The following is a 15,957-nucleotide window of genomic DNA, read 5'->3' on the forward strand; positions in this document are numbered from 1 at the left end:
AGATACAGACAGGTCCGCATTCTAGAGTCAATCCAGCCACTTCTGGGCTGAGACCTGGGGCCAGCTCACGTGTTCACACTGTTCATACTGAACGGGTGCTTAAAAGGTGCCAGGCGTTATGCTACCCGAGAGTATGCAGAAGTGGCCCCAGGTCCCAGGGCAACCCTCTCCCTGAAGCGTACTGTAGCTCCCCTAGGAACCTGGGTCCTGGATGCCTCTGTGCTCTGCTCTCAGCTGAGCTTTCTATAGGCTGAGAGATGGGGGAGGGATTATCCCTGGAAATCACATGGGCCACCAGGTCAAGGCCAGGGTCTGCACGGAGGGAGGTGGGAGGGTCCTGCTGTCTGTCAGGCACACACATCTCTTTCAATGTATTTATTCTTTTTTTTTTTTATGTTTTTTATTTTTGAGAGTACGCGAGAGAGACAGAGTGTGAGCAGGGGAGGGGCAGAGAGAGAGGGAGACACAGAATCTGAAACAGGCTCCAGGCTCCTGAGCTGTCAGCAGAGACCCTGATGCGGGGCTCAAACTCATGAACGCGAGATCATGACCTGAGCTGAAGTCGGATGCTTAACCGATTGAGCCACCCAGGCGCCCCTATTCTTTTTTTTTTTTTAAGTTTTACTTATTTAAATAACCTCTACACCCCATGTGGGGCTCGAACTCACAACCCCGAGAACAAGAGTCACATGCTTCTCTGACTGAGCCAGCCAGGCGCTTCTCAGCGTATTTATTCTTAAATGTGTTTAACATCCTATTGATTTAACACTAATGAAATTCTCTTTAATGGTTTTACGTTTTTTATTATACATAAGATGTACAGACCGGGTCCTGTTCTAAGCCCTTTACAAGTATTAACCCGTTTAATTCTCGTGACACCCCTAGGAGGTGGGTGCTTTTATCACCCCGGTTTTGGAGATGAGAAACCCAGGCTCAGAGAGGGAAGCCACCAAGCTGAGGTCACCCAGCTGGGAAATGGAGGTGCCAGGATTGGGCCTGATGTCTGTCTGAGGCCAGAGCCCGTGCTGACCCGCCAGACAGGAAATCAGAGCCAGGGACTGGCTACTGGGACTGCTCACGGGGACAGTGGGTAGTGTCGGGGGCTGGGGGTGAAAGCAGGAGGAGGTGCCATGACAGGCGGGGGGGGGGGTCCTGCTTGGGCCCAGCTGGGCTGGACCCCTTTTTGGTACCCCGCGCTTCTGCTCCCTCCTCATTCATGTGGCAAGGTCCCCAGGGCGGCCAAGGCGCCAGGCTGGGCTGTGGATCTGACACCTCCCGCTGTGGAGTTCTGATCAGAATCTGGCTCCGGGGCAGGGGGCGAAACTGAACCCAGACGGGCCTCCTCTGGCTTGGACGGCACGACAGATACGCCGGCCCCACTCCCGGGCGCTGCCCAGGGCCCGCGGGTGGCTTTCTTGCGATCCGGGGCAGTCTCTGCCCACCCTGAACCGTGGCCAGGCTGTGGCCTCGGCCCCGGGCGCTGAGCTCCGGGGTCCCCGGGGAGCCCGTGCCCGGGCCCCCGCCCCGCCCGGCTCTCAGGTGAGCGGGCGGGGATCAGGTTCCTGCGGTTTCATGTCCCGCATTGTTCTTGGCTGGGCCCCGGCTTATGAAAGAGTAATGAGGGGCCCCTGCTCGCAGCCGGCCCCTCTAAGGTTTCGCTGCCTCGGCCGCCGCCACCACCACGGCCCAGAGTCAAGGCCTGGGAGGGCGGCAGCGTGGGGGCCTGAGCCGGAGCCCCCCGGGGACGAGGGTGCTGACAGCCGCCAGCCGCCACCGCGGAGCCCGCCGCCCAGGTAACCTGAGAGGAGGCGGGGTGCAGGGTGCTGTGGCCGCTGTCTCCCACCCCCAGGGAGGGCCCGCCACCCCGGGGAGGTGGGGAGGAATGGGGGGGCCTTCCCGGAGGTGAGCAGCCGTTCCCCCCGGGTGAGCCCGGCACCAGCCTTCGCAGGTGTGGCCCTGCTGAGGGCGAGGGAGGGACAGAAGGGCCTTGGGCTCAGGGCCCCACCCGCCCCCCTGGGGCCTGGACCCTCCCGCCCGCCCCACCCCCGGAGCCCCCTGCCCCTCCTTTAGCCCCGAAAGTCTCTCCTTCCTCCAAGGTCTTCCTCAGACCTCAGACTTCCTTTTTCACCCATTGCCTTCAGTCCCCAGGCCGGGCTGGTCCTTGTCCTCACCCTCCCCTCCTCACCCTTGTTTTCCAGCTGCGGAGGACCCCACCCTGCTTTTGCGTCCCTTTGTTTACCTCCCACCCTCCGGCACACACACGTCCGCGTGCAGCAACACGCATGTAGTAATGAACTTAACGCAAACGCGTGTGTCAGCGTACCCACTCCCCGGACTTGCCTACGCACGCACGTGGGCCCGCTCGCACCCGCATGGGCTTTTGTGCAAACACATACCTGTCCACACACATGTGCGTGCACACACCCTCTATCTCCGCCAGCCCCCGGCTTGGGTCCCAAGAGGCGCTTCCAGCCTGACGGACAGCTCTCCTTGAGAAGCCTGAGATCCCAGGAGGAGATGCCTGGACACTTCCATCCGGCCTGGTGGGGGGAGGGGCTGCGTGGGGGGGAGGGGAACCCCCACGTGGGCCAGGAGCTGCCTCCTCTCTCCAACTCTGCCCCAGGAGCCGGGGAGCCCTCCAGGTGCTGAGGTGCCTTACTGCGACCTGCCTCGCCGCCTGCCTGTCTCTGAGGGTCCTCTCGGTTCCTCGACCTCCGGCTGCCAGTCCGTGGTGGGCCTGGGCCTTGGGCCAGGGCCAGAGAGGTGGGTAGAGCCCCAGGCTTGGGGAGGGGTTCCCGAGGGGAGGATGCCCTCACCCGCCCCCACCCTGCACCCCTTCACGATGGCAGGATCTGTCTGCTGGCTGCCAGTGTGGGTCATATGGTCAGGTCACACGGCCTGGGCATAGGCAGGCAGTGGGCATGTTCCTGGGGCCCTAGCTCAGTTTGCTCTGGGGAATGGAGCTGCCAGGCACCCACCCCGCAGGGGGCATGGCCCCCCACCGCTCACATTTCCTGGTTCCCTTTGCACAGCTTTAAAAGATTAAACAGTGTCAGCACCGGAGGGGGGCCGGGGCGGGGCGCGGCACCTGTTACCACCCACCTACCTGCTCCAGGCTCTGGGATTCCCTCCACGCCCAGGCCTGAGCTGAAGTCCCTCTTTAGGCCAAGGTGCCTTGGGAGGTCGTGGTTGAGGGTCCGGAAACCTGGGTTCCAGCTTCAGGTCCGTCCCTGATGGGCAAAGGGAGCATGGGCAAATGTTTCCCCTCCTCCATGCCTCAGTTTCCCTGTTTAGGAAATAAGAGGAATGGAATCAGATTGGCTTTGCTTGGGGAACATGCATTCCTCACAGGGAGGTATTATTTTAAAAACAAAACAAAAACCAGCTCTGCCATCAAATATGTTTCAGAAAGGCTGGGATAAACAGCTTTGAATATCTCTCTTGCAAGACTTGTCAGCACCTTTAGTTTGCTAGCGGGCCTTGGGCTTTGGGGTAGGGGAGGTAGGAGAAGTGTGTGGTATGTCCCAGACTCATTTGACCACAGACCTCTTTTTCACGGCCATTATCCCTTTCCAACTTATAGGTCAATCTGTGGGTCACTCTTTGGGGAGACTGCCATCTGTAAGCCTTCCCGGGCCTGTGGCTGTCCTGACTGGCTTCCTAAACCAGGGCTTTACTTCACAATGCAGCTGTAGCCCTTCCTAGCTCTGTGACCTTGGCCAGTCCCTTGACCTCTCTGAGCCTCAGTGTCTTCATCTGTAAAATGGGCATCATTACACACGTTTCAAAGGGAGACTGTTGTCGCTGAAGGAGGCGGTCCGTGTGAAGAGCCCAGCACAGAGAGCCCTTGGTGTTAGCTCCCTCCTTTGCTCTAATGCGAGGTGTGTGTGTCCCTGGGTGGGGGTATCACTCCCTAATTCCCATGACTTTTGGGGGAAGAAGTCATAGGTCTGTCTCTTCTCCCAGGGGCCCGTCAGCAGGGTCCTCTGCAGAGGGCCCCACAGCCGCCCCCAGGAGCCAGGCCCAAGAGGCAGTGCCCTACCTGGAGGGTCTGGCTTCCTCCCTGAGCGGCAGCTTCGACGAAGGCCCCGACTCCGGCACCAGCTCCAGCCCTGAGTGCAACACCCCTGATGATCCCAGCGACTCGTCCTCCGTGGTGAGCTGGGGATGAAAAGCTGGGGACACGATCGCCCCTCTGTGCCAGCCCTGGGGTCCCGCCCACAACTCCAGACAAGGGCTGAGCGTCTCACACCAGGGAGCCGGGCCGAGGTCCTCGGGAGATTTAGCCAGCTGGACCAACCGCCTGGGAGGGGTGCGGGGGGGGTCTCTGCAGGGCGGGCCCAGGGGGCTGGGGCTTGGCTGCGAAAAGACAGAAGGAGTTTCAGGTGAATCACCAACCGGGTCAGCCTTCCGAAAACTCTCAAGGTCACAGAGGGCCGGGATGTCGGGCGTGCTGCCTAGACCTCGGACAGAACTGGTCCTGAGCCCTGTCCTGGTCACACACCACTGAACTCCATGACCAGCCCTGGGATAGATCTCCGAGGGACAGAGGAAAGGGAGCAGGCTGGGGGGCCCAGGGAAGGGCTGGGGGGCCATCTGCCTGGGAGCTTCCGGGGGTACTCACCCCTCAAAGGGCTGTCACAGGGCAGAAAAGGCAGGCTATCTGTGAGACCTCCAAGGGGAAGTGATGGGATGGCAGGTGTGGGTTCAAGAAGACTCACCACCCGCTCAGACGTAGAGACTTTTATGGCCCCATTTTGGGGCAAAAAAACCCCTGAGGCTTGGAGAAAGGAAGCAACTTACCTATCTGGGAAGTGGAGGGGCGAGGCTTTGACCTCACTTCTCTCTGGACCCTGGGAGTGCCTCTGGGGACTGGGGGCTGCTGTGCCACTGCAGGGAGTCCAACTGCCCTGGGTTCAAGTCCTCCTCCCACCTCAACTGTTTCCCAGCTGTGTGACTTTGGGCGGAGTTCTGAGCACCAACATGCATGCCTACCTCGTGGGTTGATTGAAGGTTAGCTAAGTTCGTGCCTTAAGGAGCCCAGCGCCGTGCAGGGCATTCAGCAGGTGCTCTTTCAATGTCGGTGCCTTTCCCTTCCTTCTATCCGTCTCGTGCTGGGGGCACAGGCCCAAAGCCTCCAAATATGCTATTCCTCCCTTCCCCGGCAGGACTGGGACACTGTTGAAAGGCAGGAAGAGGCTCCCAGCTGGGACGAGCTCACCGTGATGATCCCAAGGAAGCCCCAGGAGGGGCCCAGAGCTGACAGTGCCCGGAGGGTTCCATGTCCCGTCACCCGGGCGCCTGCGGGGGGAGATACCGCAGGCCAGAGAAAGGAAGGTGAGTCCTTCCAGGCCAGGTTGGTCCCCGTGACCACAGGTGTGGTGATGGCCTGAGGCCTGGCCAGATCTCCCTGGCCATCTGGGTCCCCTGGCACAGCTTCCTTTGGTGACCCGAGCAATCGTAACAGTTCCCATATAATTGAGGAGCGGCCGTGGTGTGCCATACCTCAGCTGTATTTATTTTTATTATTATTTTTAAACGTTTATTTATGTTTGAGAGAGAGACAGAGTGCGAGCAGGGGAGGGGTAGAGAGAGAGGGCGACACAGAATCCGAAGCAGGCTCCAGGCTCCCAGCTGTCAGCACAGAGCCTGACGCGGGGCTCGAACTCACGGACCGCGAGATCATGACCTGAGCCGAAGTGGGACGCTTAAGCGACCGAGCCACCCAAGCGCCCCCGTGCTGCCTGCTTTAAATACATCATCTCACGACTCGTTGGTTAGGAGCAGGTTGCAATTGACAGAAACTGGCTGCACATAAACGGAATGACTCACGTAAGTAAAAAGTTTAGGGGTTTGTGACTTCAGGCATGGCTGGATCCAGATGTTCAAATACTATCAGAAATCTGGTCTCTGCTATGTTTCCTTCCGCGCTGCCTTCATTCTCCCCCAGACCTTCCCCCAGTCAGGGCACAATGAGCAATATCAGTACCAGGCTGTATCCTATCTGCATATCAGCTCCCAAGACGGAGGGTGCAGTCTTCCCATGGATGTTGCTCAAGTCCCAGGAAGGGTTCCCCCTGGGACCCAGCATGGCTCATGTGCCCGTGCCCTGGTGATCAGGGATGGGGTCAGACCCCTGTGCACACCTCATGGCCTCAGAGCGGGGGAAGAGATTGCCCAAAGGAAATCAGGGCGACGTTGTGCGCCGAGAAAGGGAAAAAAGGCTACCGGGCCGGCCAAGCCCCCAGATGCCCATGGCACTGGTTAGCATCTCGCTGACTTGTGAACCCAGTGTGGGTGATGGGAGCGCGTGGAGCATGGGAGATGGGGGGAGAGGAAGCCCGTGGGGGCGGGGGGCCACCCACGACTTGCACCTCCCTCCAAACCTGGTTCTCCTGCAGTCTGTTCCATGTCCCCGGCATGCTGGGAAGCTCAGGCCCCAAATCGTGTGTTCTCCCGATTTCTCTTTTCTTTACCCTTTATGTTCAATCCTCAGCAGCTCTGGTTAGCGCCACCTGGAAAACACACCTCTCAAATCTGTCCCCTTCTTGTCTTCTGCTCAATACTCGCTGGCCCAGCCACCGCTGCCCCTCGCTGGGATTGTGGCCAGAGCCCCCTCAGTCCCCGCCTTGCTGCCCAGCGCTCTTCCGCCCATCCCCCACAGCAGCTGGAGCCATCTTTTAAAAACATGAATCAGGTCTTGTCATCACCCCCCCCCCCCCTGCCTGGCCCTATCAGCACTGGGGAGAGGGTGCATGGGAAGAAGTAATCTCACAGGGAACGCAGGGAGCCAACTGCCTCCCTGGAATGTGAGTGGCCTGATAGGCAAGTGGGATTTTGTACGAAATACCTGTTCGCTTGCTTCTAACACGGAGGCAGTGGAGTGGGCGAAACTCACTGTGTGACCTGCTCGGTCGAAGTCAGTCACCACTGTCCTCCCCGTGGCAGGCTCCCAAACTGCAGGCAGGGCCCCCCCCCCCCCCCCCGAGGCCCAGGAGGAATTAGCCAACGCCCAGCTGGCTGAGAGACAGGACACAGTGCCCTAGGACATCTGTAGAGCTTGGCTTGTGTGTGCCCGAGTGGGGCTGCAGGAGTGAAGTCAGATCCTGGGTGGGCCAGGCTGAAAGGGATTCTTGAGATGGGCGGGCAGGGGAAGAAGCCAAGGTTGGGGGCGATGACCCAGCTGGGAGGCAGTGAGAGGAGTGACAATCGCCATCTCAGCCAGCACCCAGGCACGGCGTGGGAGGCGGCGCTCAGAGCTGGAGGGTGGCAGCACAGTATCATTGAGCTCCTCTGCTGTGCTTAGCACTTTTCCTAAGCCCGGGAGACACAAGGGAAAACTAGAAGGCGAGGCCCCTCCCCAGATGGAACTGGGAGGCCAGTGGGGGCGGCCAGAGCCTTTGCCCAGCCAGGGGAAGTCTCTGGAATTTAATTCAAATGCAGTTGGGAGCCCCTGATGTTTTTCCAGTCTTTTATTCTCAGATAATTTTTTTTTTAATGTTTATTTATTTATTTTTGAGAGAAAGTTCACACAAGCAGGGGAGGGACAGAGAGAGAGGGAGACACAGAATCGGAAGCAGGCTCCAGGCTCTGAGCCGTCAGCCCAGAGCCCGACGCGGGGCTCGAACTCACAGACCGTGAGATCATGACCTGAGCCGAAGTTGGACGCTTAACCCACCGAGCCACCCAGGCGCCCCTGAGATCATTTTAAATTTATAGAAGAGTTGCAAAGCGTACAGAGTTTCTGTTCTACCCCTTGCCTGGTTCCCCTGATGGTGACATTCTTCCAGAGCCATGGTATAGTTACCAAAATTAAGAAATCAACATTGGGACGTTATAGTATCAAAACTTTATTTGTATTCACCTGTTTTTTGGCTCCCGTCCCTCTGTGGTCCTACCGTCCCATCTAGGACCCACAGTGCATTTAGTCTCCATGTCTCCCCAGTCTCCTCCAGTCTGATGGCTTTTCGGTCCCTCCTTGGACGCAGGGGTGAGTGATCTAGCCAGGTTTCCTTTTGGAAAGGATCTCCCTGAACGGGACGGCGAACCTGGGGGCCCACAGCACACACGTTGGGGCATCAGTTCGTCAGGCAACAACGAAAAATTTAAGCGCTGCTCTGTGTGTGGTTCTGGCTCCTGGCCAGGCGCCGGAAATTCAGACTTCGGTGACAGCAGCTCAGAAAGTGTGGAAAGAGACAGAGCTTTCCCAAGCAGGAGGAGAGGGAATCTTAAGCACGGCCTTTAACGAAAGCAGTTGTGGTTCCTTCGAGATGAGGCCACAGTACCCTTTGCTTCTCTCCTGATGAAGCAGCGGCCCGGGGACACGCACAGAGCCGGCGGCCACCCCATGCCGGATGACCAAAGGATAAGGGGGCTGGTGGGTGACCCCGAGGTCATGGCGGCCCCTTCATGAGGACGGGAGTTGTGAAGAGGTGCCTGCTTAGGGCAGTTACAATAATCTCTTAGGCCAGGGCTGCTTATGCAGTAATGTGCATGCAAATCACCTGGGAATCTTATTAAACGTAGATTCGGGGCAGGGTGCCCAGGGCGGGGTGGGGCAGGGGAGGGGGGCTGAGATTCTGTGTTTCTAGCAAACTCCCTGGTGAGGCTAATGCTGCAGGTTCACAAAAGGCCAGCCCATCCTCATGGCAGCTCTGACAGAAGCTTCTAGGGCAAGGGCCTCTCTGGGTGTAAGGAACGGGAGCTTTCTAGAACTATCGCAGTGAAAGAGGCTCATTAGAAGAGATGGGGGAATTTCTCAGAACCCAACCGCAGGAGTAGAACAGGGAAAGGGAAGTTGCTAGGTGGCTGCTGCTGGACCCCCCCGCCCCCCCCACCTCCCTCTCGGGGGTTACATGGGCTGTTGCCAAAACTGCTCTCTATGAATTTGTTCCGGGACCCGCAGGCCATGTGCCTTTCCAGCCCTGGAGCCTACCTCCCTTGGACTGAGTCAGGCTGGGTTTTCAATTTCAAATCCCAGCCTCAGCTTGAGAGAGGCCACTAAGCCCCCTCCGATCTGCCTTATTTACAGGGGTGCAGTCACCTCGTATGGACAGTGGAGCCTCTAAGAAGGGGCTGTGGGCTCTGCCTTCATCATCTCCTCTCGGGGCGCCTGGGTGGCTCAGTCTGTTAAGCATCCGACTTCCGCTTGGGTTGTGATCTAGCGGTTCGTGAGTTCCAGCCCCGCGTCGGGCTCTGCGCGGACTGCTTGGAGCCTGGAGCCCGCTTCTGATTCTGGGTCTCCCTCTCTCCCTGCTCCTCCCCTGCTCACGCTCTGTCTCTCTCTCTCTCAAAAATAAGTCAATGTTAAAAACAAAAAAATCATCTCCTCTCTCCAGACACCTGCAGCGGGAGCCGAAGTGCTGGTCAGCACTGGGCCAAGCTCCGGGGAGAAAGTGGATACTTCCTGGAGCAGCACCGCTCAGCGCTGACCCAGGCTTCCTGTGCAACGCCACAGAGCGGACCTCGAAGTGCCACCCCCCAGGCTTCCTCTCTCCATCGTTCTACCCAAAGGGACGTTATCCAGACTGCTTCCACGCAGCTCGCTAACCCCCGAGCCTCCTCTCCCCCACAAATCACCCAACGGGACAACCCCAGGACCTCTTTCACACAGCAAAACACCCCCAGCGCATCCTCTCCTTCAAGACTTGCCCAACGGGATAACCCCAGAGCCTCCTCTCCCAACAGAACCACTCCACGGGACAACCCCAGGACATCCTGTGCCCAACGGGACAACGCCAGAGCGTCCTCTCCCAACAGAACCACTCCAAGGGACAACCCCAAGACATCCTGTGCCCAACGGGACAATCCCAGAGCCTCTTCTCCCAACAGAACCACCCAACGGGACAACCCCAGGACGTCCTGTGCCCAACGGGACAACGCCAGAGCGTCCTCTCCCAACAGAACCACTCCAAGGGACAACCCCAAGACATCCTGTGCCCAATGGGACAATCCCAGAGCCTCTTCTCCCAACAGAACCACCCAACGGGACAACCCCAGGACATCCTGTGCCCAACGGGACAACGCCAGAGCGTCCTCTCCCAACAGAACCACTCCAAGGGAAAACCCCAAGACATCCTGTGCCCAACGGGACAATCCCAGAGCCTCTTCTCCCAACAGAACCACCCAACGGGACAACCCCAGGACATCCTGTGCCCAACGGGACAATCCCAGAGCCTCCTCTCCCAACAGAACCACTCCACGGGACAACCCCAGGACGTCCTGTGCCCAACGGGACAATACCAGAGCCTCCTCTCCCAGCAGAATCACTCCACGGGACAACCCCAGGACGTCCTGTGCCCAACGGGACAATCCCAGAGCCTCCTCTCCCAGCAGAACCACTCAACGGGACAACCCCAGGACGTCCTGTGCCCAACGGGACAATCCCAGAGCCTCCTCTCCCAACAGAACCACCCAACGGGACAACCCCAGAGCCTCCTCTCCCAACAGAACCAGTCCACAGGACAACCCCAGGACGTCCTGTGCCCAACGGGACAATCCCAGAGCCTCCTCTCTCAACAGAACCACTCCACGGGACAACCCCAGAACATCCTGTGCCCAACGGGACAACGCCAGAGCCTCCTCTCCCGACAGAACCACCCAACGGGACAACCCCAGAGCCTCCTCTCCCAACAGAACCACTCCACGGGACAACCCCAGGGCATCCTGTGCCCAACGGGACAATCCCAGGACCTCTTCTACCCAAAAGGACAACCTGAAAACCTCTTGTACCCAATGGAACAACCTCAGAACCTCTTCTACTCAACGAGACTACCCGCAATCTTCCTCTCGGCGGGACAACCCTGGAACTTCCTCCCCTCGATGCTCCACTCAACGGAACAATCCCCGGAATGCTTCTCCCCATCGTACTAACAAAGATATCCCCTGGGCCTCCTTTCCCCTTCGCCCAACCCAGAGTGAAGGCCCCCGAACCTCCTCCCCATCTCGCTCCAAGCAAAGTGAGGTCCCCTGGGCATCCATTGCCCTTCGGCCAACCCAAGGTGACAGGCCTCAGACCTCATCTCCCAGTAGGCCAGCTCAACGTGACGCACCCTTGTCCTCCTCTGGATCTACTCAGTATCGCCCACCACCCCGGGCCACTTCCTCTTCCCATAGCCTGGGCCACCACAGTGCCTCCCGGACTTCTTCACCTCTGTACCCTGCTACCCGCGGGGCACCCCAGACCTCTTCTGAGCCCTCCCAGCCTCCATGTTCTGTGTGTATTGGGCATCGGGATGCTCCTCGAGCTTCTTCCCCTCCTCGCTATTTGCAACATGACCCCTTCCCTTTCTTCCCAGACCCCCATGCATCTGAGAGTGAATCACCCCACCACAACCCCCCCTATATACCTCCAGCTGTGTGCATCGGACACCGGGATGCCCCCCGGGCCTCCTCACCCCCCCGCCACGCCCAGTTTGATCCCTTTCCCTTCCTCCCAGACACATCAGATGCTGAGACTCAGTCCCCCCAGCACGATCCTCCTCAGTTCCCCCCACCTGTATGTATCGGGTACCGTGATGCACCCCGGGCCTCCTCCCCGCCGCGCCAGGCCCCAGAGCCCTCCCTCCTGTTCCAGGATCTCCCCAGGGCCAGCACCGAGAGCCTTGTCCCCTCCACAGACTCTCTGCACGAGCCCCCCCACATCCCCACCCCTGTGTGCATTGGGCACCGGGATGCCCCCTCCTTCTCATCCCCACCACGCCAGGCCCCTGAGCCCTCCCTTTTCTTCCAGGATCCCCCAGGGACTAGTATGGAGAGCCTGGCCCCCTCCACCGACTCTCTGCATGGCTCCCCAGTGCTGCCCCCCCAAGTGTGCATCGGACACCGGGATGCACCTCGAGCCTCCTCCCCGCCCCGCCACCCCCCCAGTGACCTAGCGCTCCTGGCATCCTCACCTCCGCCGGGCAGCTCCGGGGGCTCCCGGGGCTCGGCGCCCCCTGGGGAGACCAGGCACAACTTGGAGAGGGAGGTGTACAGCATGCTGGCCGACCTGCCCCCGCCCAGGAGGCTGGCGCAGAGGGAGCCAGGCCCCCAGTGCGGCAACGGGGGCCGTACCCGCAGCCCTGGCCGTGCAGAGGTGGAGCGCCTCTTCGGGCAAGAGCGCAGGTGAGCTCAGGGCGGGGTCAGCCAGGCGGGGTGGGGAGGAGGCTCGGCAGCAGGACAGGTGGAAGGTTCACAGGCTTAGGTTGGCAGGTGGAAAGGGTTCAGACCCCCCACCCTGCCACTTACTGGCTGTGTGACCTTGGGCAAGTCACTTCATCTCTGTTTCCACATTTTCAGAGGCGTGTGTGTGTGTGTGTGTGTTTTGACAACCAAGTGATGCTATGTGTAGCCTAGTGGTTAAGAGCAAAGACCGGGGTCAGGCGGGCTGGGGGTCAAATCCTGGGTCAAATCTAACTCCTCAACCTATGGGATCTGGTAAAGTGATTTAACCTACCTGAGCCTCAGTTTCCTCATCTGTAAAATGGAGAGAACGTTAGTATGTTAATTTAAATAAGGTTTTTGCTTTTTTGTGTGTTTCTCTTTATTGTTGAGAGAGAGACAGAGACAGAGACAGAGCGTGAGCAGGGGAGGGGCCGAGAGAGAGGGAGACACAGGATCCGAAGCAGGCTCCAGGCTCTGAGCTGTCAGCACAGAGCCCGACGCGGGGCTCGAACCCGTGACCTGCCAAAGTTGGACGCTTACCGGACTGAGCCCCCCGGGCACCCTTAATTGAAATAAGGTTTAACTCTCAAACCCTTTGCTTGATCCAGAATCGTAGGTTTATTTTATTTTTTCCTTCTTACATGAGGGAGAAAAAACTACCCATGGTTCTTTTCTGCTTTCACAAAGGAAACTCATGGGTCCCCATGCGTTTCAGAAAACAGAGAGATGTCAATTTAAAACGCATGGCCAAAGCCACCTATTTTAAATAAGAGGACGCACAGCATCACAAATTTTTTAGAAGTTAAAGGTCGCTTTCCCGGGACGTGGCGACAATGCCTGAAGTCCGGGTATTTTATGAGTCTCCTCCTCCCGAGTGCTGCGCGGGCGGTTTATGGCCCCACACCGTCTGCTTTGCCACAGCTGCAGGGAAAGGAAACGTTTCCTCCCGATCTGGCTGAGATTTCTTTCTCCAGCAGTTCCAGCCTCCGAGTTTTCAAGGATCGGGGCTGGAATGCCATTAGTTAAGGTCAAGAGAACAAAAAGTTGGTCTGGAAGGCTCAAAACTTACAGCGTATAATTCAATGAATTACAGCGTATTTACTAAGCCTGAGTTGCACAGCCACGCGCAACCTAATTTTAGAACCTTTCCATCACCCTAGGAGCGGGTAATATTTTGCATTCCAGAATTCCTCTTTGTTTTCCTTTAGGCAATATCGTCTCTTAGGTTGGACTCTACTTGAGAAACCTTATCTCTTACTCTTCAAATTTCCTTTTCCAGTAAGTTTTATCCATTTAGGACCCAGGTGACCACCTTTGTGGTCCCCGGCATTAGCGTAATTCTTTCTTTGGCCTTTTTGAAAAACACATTAAGAAATTTTTTAGAGCAGTTTAAAAAAAAATTTTTTTTTAAGCTTATTTCTTTTTGAGGGAGAGAGAGAATCCCAAGCAGGCTCTGCACTGTCAGCATGGAGCCCGATGTGGGGCTCGATCTCATAAACCCTGAGATCCTGACCTGAGCTGAAACCAAGAGTCGGACACTTCACCGACTGAGCCACCCAGGCGCCCCTAGAGCGGTTTTAAGTTCACGGTATTGAGTGGAAAGTACAGAGGTTTCCCATTCAGCCCCTGTCCCTCCCCGCCCCCCCCCCCCATACACAGCCTCCCGGACTATCCACATCCCCCACCGGCATGAAATATTTGTTAGAAACCATGAAGCGACATTGATACATCATTATCACCCAAAGTCCAGAGTTTACATTAGGGCTCACTTTCGATGTATATTCTATGGATTTGGACAAATGTATAATGGCGTGTATCCACCATTGTGATATACAGAGTAGTTTAACTGCCCTAAAAACTCCCTTTGTCTTTGGTCTTCTTATGATGACTGTTTTTGGTCCAATATCATTTTGCATACCTTTGATTTTATCTGATAACTCAGCAGGGACACTAAAGTCTTTAAACCAAAGTTAAATTTTCTCCTTCTCCTCTTCCTCCTCCTCCTCCTCCTCCTCCTCCTCCTCCTCCTCCTCCTTCCAGGGATAACTTTGAGACAGACAAAAGTGTTTAGAATAGAAGTCTGGAAGGTGTTTGTACTTCTGTTGACATTCAATTATTTTTACACGGATACTTCTATTCATTTTATTCTGCTCTCTTTGAAGTTGTTTACCTTTTTAAGGCTTTATTGCAGTATCATTGGTATATAAAAAATTGCATATGTTTATTGTATACCTTTTGGGGAAGCAGACTGTTGGCTTTTTAATCAACGTTTTAAAACTCTACTGCGTAATTAATTTTTTCCTCTCGTATGGCGCTTTTTCCAAATAGGAAAGCATTTGTCCCCTGAAGACGAGCCTTTAAAACCTATTTCAGTATCTGTAAGGGACAGACCAAAATTTATAAGTGGCTAGCTATAGAGCCATACTTTTATTTTCTCCCCCATGTTCGACATGTATTTATTGAGCATCTATTCTGTCCAAGCATTGTCTACCTGAGCCTGGACGATTTCTCTTAAAGGGCTATCACATTCTGCTTATTATACACATCATCCACATCGTCTGGCACTGGTTAAAAAAAGCTATCACATTAAAACATGAGGAGTTTGGGCTTGATATCTTGGTATCTTCACACACACACCCCCTCCTCAGATGCCTTTGGAATCCCTTATCTTAGCATCATGTAAGCATTTTGTAATCTCTTGAATTCAAAAGAGTCTTCATGGAATTTGCTAGATTTGATGGCTCTTGTCCTTTACTACTCTCTGGAAATAGAATGGAGCCCATCCAAGCTTCCAAGGGAAACATGTTTCCTTTGCCTCTCCCTTGGGGTAGCCACATCAACACTGATGGCCCAAGGGGACACTGTTGCTTCAGCATCGCAAAGCCTGGGTCTCTGTTGGCTTCTCGGAATCTTCTGGAGTCCTTTCCTCCCATGTCTCAAATCCACATGGGGGGAAACTTCTCAGAAGGGCTCATTGTTGAGCACGCTGGAGTTTATTCAGCGCATCCACTCGAGAAGGCGCACATTGGCCGGTCCACCTGTCCACCCTGCCCTGAGTTTTTTTTTTCGCCGTTATGCCCCCCAACCCAGTCACGTTTGGGGCTTTCGCTTCACGGAGCCTCCGGCGCCTGGTTCTGTGGAACACTCACTCTGTGCCCTCAGATCTCACAGAGCAAGGGACTCCCGTCTCCTCAAATAGATTAAAAATGGAAGCTGACCAGGCACCCCTCAAACTCTGAAACACTTGCACCAGGGAAGAGAACTTTGGTTTTCTGTGAGTCAGTCTCCTTTTTTTTTTTTTAATTTTTTTTTTAACGTTTTATTTATTTTTGAGACAGGGAGAGACAGAGCACGAACAGGGGAGGGTCAGAGAGAGGGAGACACAGAATCCGAAACAGGCTCCAGGCTCTGAGCGGTCAGCACAGAGCCCGACGCGGGGCTTGAACTCACGGACCGCGAGATCATGACCCGAGCCGAAGTCGGCCGCTCAACCGACTGAGCCACCCAGGCGCCCCGAGTCAGTCTCCTTCTAAGAGCTGCTAAAATCTCAACGGACTTTATGGGTCTGGTTCTAATGACATTGGAAAAGCTGTAAGACCACCCCCAAAAATGCCAAATTCATATATATGTATTTTTTTCTACTCTCCAAAGTGTCCGTGGAGTTTCCACGCAGTTCCCAAGCCAGAGGCAGGCCGAAGGCAGGCCTGGCTGCGCAGAGGTCCCCCCTCCTTCCCTTTTGGTTGGCTCGGGGGGAGGCCTGGCACCGAGTGGTCTCTTTCAGGCTTCCCTCACGTCAGCCGTTAGAGACCCAGC

General features: G+C 56.4%; 1 protein-coding gene across 8 annotated transcripts in view; it reads left to right on the plus strand.

Moving 5' to 3' along the window:
• LOC122472731 (TRIO and F-actin binding protein) overlaps positions 1-15,957 on the plus strand; it is a 52,709-nt gene that overhangs the window by 3,215 nt on the left and 33,537 nt on the right. Inside the window, exons 4-7 of one of the 8 annotated variants that reach the window (XM_043562528.1) lie at positions 2,624-2,763; positions 3,967-4,156; positions 5,169-5,337; positions 9,339-12,105. In XM_043562528.1, the coding sequence (XP_043418463.1) occupies positions 2,624-2,763; positions 3,967-4,156; positions 5,169-5,337; positions 9,339-12,105 (3,266 nt within the window). Of the gene's footprint in view, positions 1-2,574; positions 2,764-3,966; positions 4,157-5,168; positions 5,338-9,338; positions 12,106-15,957 lie in introns of those variants that run through there. The other 7 variants (XM_043562522.1, XM_043562529.1, XM_043562519.1 and 4 more) reach the window with 7 other exon arrangements.

The sequence above is a fragment of the Prionailurus bengalensis genome, chromosome B4, assembly GCF_016509475.1.
Source record: "Prionailurus bengalensis isolate Pbe53 chromosome B4, Fcat_Pben_1.1_paternal_pri, whole genome shotgun sequence".
NCBI lineage: Eukaryota > Metazoa > Chordata > Mammalia > Carnivora > Felidae > Prionailurus > Prionailurus bengalensis.